Genomic DNA, 4,332 nt, shown 5'->3' on the forward strand with positions numbered 1-4,332 from the left:
CATTCTTTCACTCTTTTTATGACTAATAGTCCACTTTGTGTGTATGTGTATCCCCCATATTCTTTATCCATTCATCTATGGATGAATGGAACGGATGCTTAGGTTGCTTCTGTGTCTTGGCTTTTGTAAACAGTGTTGCCGTGAGCATTGAGGTGCATGTATCTTTTTGAATTTTAGTTTTGTTTGGATATATACCAGGGAGTGGGATGGCTAGATCATGTGGTAGTTCTGTTTTTAGTGTTTTAAGGAACCTCCCATACTGTTCTCCATAGTGGCTATACCAATTTACATTCCCACCAACAGTGTAGGAGGGTTCCCTTTTTTCTGCACCCTCTCTAGCACTTATTATTTGTAGATTTTTTGATGATGGCCATTCTGATCAATGTGAGGTGATACCTCATTGTAGTTTTGATTTGCATTTCTCTAATTAGTGATCTTGAGCATCTTATACTTTTTGGCCACCTGTATGTCTTCTTTGGAGAAATGTCTATTTAGGTCTTCTGCCCATTTTTTGATTGGGTTTTGTTGTTGTTGTTATTCATGCATATAAACTGTGTATTTTGGAAATTAAGCCCTTATTGTTTGTGTCATTTACAAATATTTTCTCCGGTGGGACTGATGCTTTTATTATCCCTATTTAACATTCAAGGCTCAGAGAAATAAAATAACTTTCCCAAGCTCCCCCAATTTTGTAAGTGGTTTAACTGGGATTTGAACTCAGGGCATCTGTGTTGAACAATCTATGACACTAAACTGCTTCTCCAAAATAAGAGAAGAAGGATTTTTATTATAGTTACAGACAAACAGCTGCTTATCCTGTGCTTCTTCATATCTAGAGGAGAGCATGAATATATATAGGCTTCCCAGGTGACTCGTGGTAAAGAATTTGCCTGCCAGTGCAGGAGACCTGGGTTCAACCCCTGGGCCTGGAAGATCCCCTGGAGGAGGAATTGGCAACCCACTCCAGTATTCTTGCCTGGAGAATCCTATGGACAGAGGAGCCTGGCGAGCTACAGTCCATGGAGTTGAAAATAGTTGGACATGACTTAGTGACTAAACAACAACTATATATGTGTGTGTGTGTATATATATTAGTCTCAAATATATGTATGTATATATATATATGTTTGACTAAACATATTTGTTTGAACAAGTTTGACTGAAAAGAGTAAAAGGACAATACCATTCACTACCATTTTCTGGAAACTAAACTCAAAGGGCTATAATCTTCATTTTTATTAAAGCACAATTATGAGGAAATATAGAAAGAAATTACTGTTTAGTTAAACTTGTTCATATTTTAGTGATGTTAAAAGCAATCTGTTATCTCAAAAATGGCTCAAGATATCTATGTGTCTTTGAAAACAGGATACAAAGTCTGCAAATTTCTAACTTTGATCTTTGTACACCATACATGACACAGAAGAAATAATACTGTATGTTCTGAATATTTTTTCTCAGACACAGACAGCCTTAGGGTTTACATGGGACCAGATTTTATCTGGTAAATAAAGAACAAATTGAAATAAAGGAAGAGTTTTAAAAGGAGAACAGAAAAAAAGAAAAGCAGGTCTATTGTTTCCTTGGGAAACCGTTTTGCTGGGAAATAATGTCTACCCATCATCAAGAAGATAAGGTAATAGGGTCATGCCTCTCCACATCTACAGAGGAAGAGCCAGAGGCCAAACTGAGGAAGAAGCTGATTTTGAGATCAACTGAGTAGACATAGGTGGCCACAGTCTGGAATGAGGTAACCGTCCAGGTGGGCCCAGCAGCCCTCTAGGTGTTCAGCACCTCATCCCATCCTCTGAAGGCTGGCTGCCCTGGGTTTGTGGCTGCCTATGCCATAATCTCCCTACTTCCTTTCTGGTCAGCTTAATCTACTCCATGACCTCAACCCATCGATGTATATGCTAATATATCCCATATGTGTATTTCCAAACCTGATCTCCCACCTGAAGCTTCAGATTCATTTTTCTGGCTACCTGCATGACAGTTCCACTTGGGTGTCTAATAGGCATCTCAGATTTCACATGACATGTTTTCCCAGCTCCTTGAGTCCCCCTGCAGACACCCCCAGCTTCATAAATAGCATGACCATCAGCCAGGGTGTTCAAATCCAAACTGGATCCTAGGTTATTTTCACCATTTCCCATCCGTCACCTCTGGTCCATAAAGTAAACATTATAGAGTCATGCAATTCATCTGAAATTTGTCTACATCTCTTCCTCTGCCAATGCCACAGTTCAAGCCACCATTGTTACACTAGGTCTGCTACAGAGTCTCTAAATTGGTCTTGCATGTCTCCTCACTCTCTGCATTCTTCAAAGCAGTCAGAGTCAGAATCTTAACATTCAGAGAGACTTATGCTGCTTGATATTCGATACTACAAATTGCCCTTCAATCTTGGCCTTATGTTCTTCAGTCCTTCTATTGAGGTAATTTGGGGCTTGGGGTGCCATGTAACCTTAATGGAAGGAAGTGCACAATAAAAATACTTTTGCATGTTTTGTAAGGACAACATGTGTGTCCAGCATGGTGACCTAGGGAGTCACCCCTTTGTCTGTGGACAGTCCAGCCTAAGGTTCAGTTAGCTTTGTCACCATCGCCCAGGGTGAACTTGTCAAAGAGGGACTCCACCAGTCTGGCTTCTGTGATCTCCATCCTGCTTCCCAGAATCAACAAACAGTAATGTTTACATATTTTAGTAAACTCAGAGTTTTCACGTAAAATTTAGGAACCCTTTATTTTAATCCATGTCCCATCCCATTCCCTTCATTCTTCCTCCAGAGGCACCATTATTGTGATTTTCATACTTCTACTATTCACGGGCACCCACATTCACCAGAGCCTCACCTCACCCCCCCCCACCCCATATACCACATTGCTTATTAGGGGAGAATGGATTTTGTATTTTCCAGGGTCCCAGGGAACCCCTTCTCCCTCCCTCTGTGGAAATCCCCACCTGTCTGTGGCCAGGGCATTGGTAGCTGGAGAGACTCCTGGATGCCTGATTTAAAACTGGAAAAGTTAGGAGTTTGCACACACACATCAACCAGAGACCTTTATTTCTTTAGGAACCAATAACTTTATTGCAAGGAATGGCAAAATTGAAAGAAGAAAAACTCGAGTGAACTTTTTGCAAGGGCAATACTGGGGACTGCATAGCAGTGGGCAATCACCCCTGCCTCTGGGAAAAGTCCACTTTTGGATTTAGAGCCCAGGTATCAGTCTCTCTTGTCACCATCACTCAGGCTAAGCTTGTCAAAGAGGTACTCTGCCAGGCCACCTTCCGGGGACCCCATCTTACTCAGGTTGCTGACATGGCCCGCCAGCTCCTTGATGAACTCCACCTGCTGGTTCAGGAAGCCGGTCTCCAGGATGTGGCACAGGTGGGGGTCGCGCTTTTCGGTGGCCAGCTGGTGCAGGTCGAGGAGGCTCTGGTTGATGTGCTCCTCCACGTGCAGAGCATTCTGCATGGCTTTGAGACCACTCTCCCACTCTTGGGTCTCCGGCTTCCTGATGTTCTGGAGGGAGACGCGGCCCCCACGCCGGTTCTGCAGGAACATCAGGCTCTCAGCTCTCCTGTCGTGCTCATGGGAGCGAAGCAGGAAGAAGCGGTGGAAGTGCTTCAAGGCCACGTCATCACGGTCGAGGTAGAAGGCCACGGCCAGGCACTGGAAGGAGGCGTGGAGCTCCAGGGCGGCGTGGCTGTTGACCGCGGCCTCACACTCGGGGTGGTAGTTCTGGCGTACCTGCGAGGGCGGTGCTGGCAGCATCACTGGCACCGCACGTGTGGCAGGTGAGAAGGCCACAGTGACGGAGAAGCGGCGGGGCCGGTACGCGTAGCCTGGGAGAGTACCCAGGGTGGACTATGAAGGCCGCCTGAGACAGGCGGCTCAGATCAGGGCGGCAGCTCTGGGATGGACTGGAAGAGGATTCCGTTACCAGGTTGACGAGAGGGAAGGAGGTTCCATTTCTGTTAGGGAGGGAGCGTGCTGGTGCGCGGGGCTCGAGCCCCACGTTCCAGGTTCCATCAGAGCCTGGGTGGGGCAGAGACAGAGCTGAGCAACTGGCATCTATTAACATTTTAAATTTTGCTGTAAGATTTTGTTTTTCAAGGACTTTCTCTTGTTCTCTAATTGCTCGCTTTGACAGCACCCTATTCTCATTTTATAAACCCACTGGCTTCCTTAGAGGATATGAATTTGCATTTTTTTTTTGGTGATGTTCTCTTCTTTTCCTGTATTATATTTGTTTTTTTCCTCCAGAAATAGTTCTGTTTGTTCATCATGATCCTCTCTTTCGTTTCCCTCAAATATCTGGCAAGCA

General features: G+C 44.6%; 1 protein-coding gene across 1 annotated transcript; it reads right to left on the reverse strand.

Moving 5' to 3' along the window:
- Positions 1 to 3,227: 3,227 nt before the first annotated feature.
- On the reverse strand, positions 3,228 to 3,884 carry LOC122435538 (ferritin heavy chain-like). Its single transcript, XM_043459726.1, has one exon. It carries the CDS (start codon positions 3,777 to 3,779, stop codon positions 3,228 to 3,230), a length of 552 nt encoding a protein of 183 aa, XP_043315661.1. The 5' UTR covers positions 3,780 to 3,884.
- Between the last annotated feature and the right edge of the window lie 448 nt (positions 3,885 to 4,332).

The sequence above is a fragment of the Cervus canadensis genome, chromosome X, assembly GCF_019320065.1.
Source record: "Cervus canadensis isolate Bull #8, Minnesota chromosome X, ASM1932006v1, whole genome shotgun sequence".
NCBI lineage: Eukaryota > Metazoa > Chordata > Mammalia > Artiodactyla > Cervidae > Cervus > Cervus canadensis.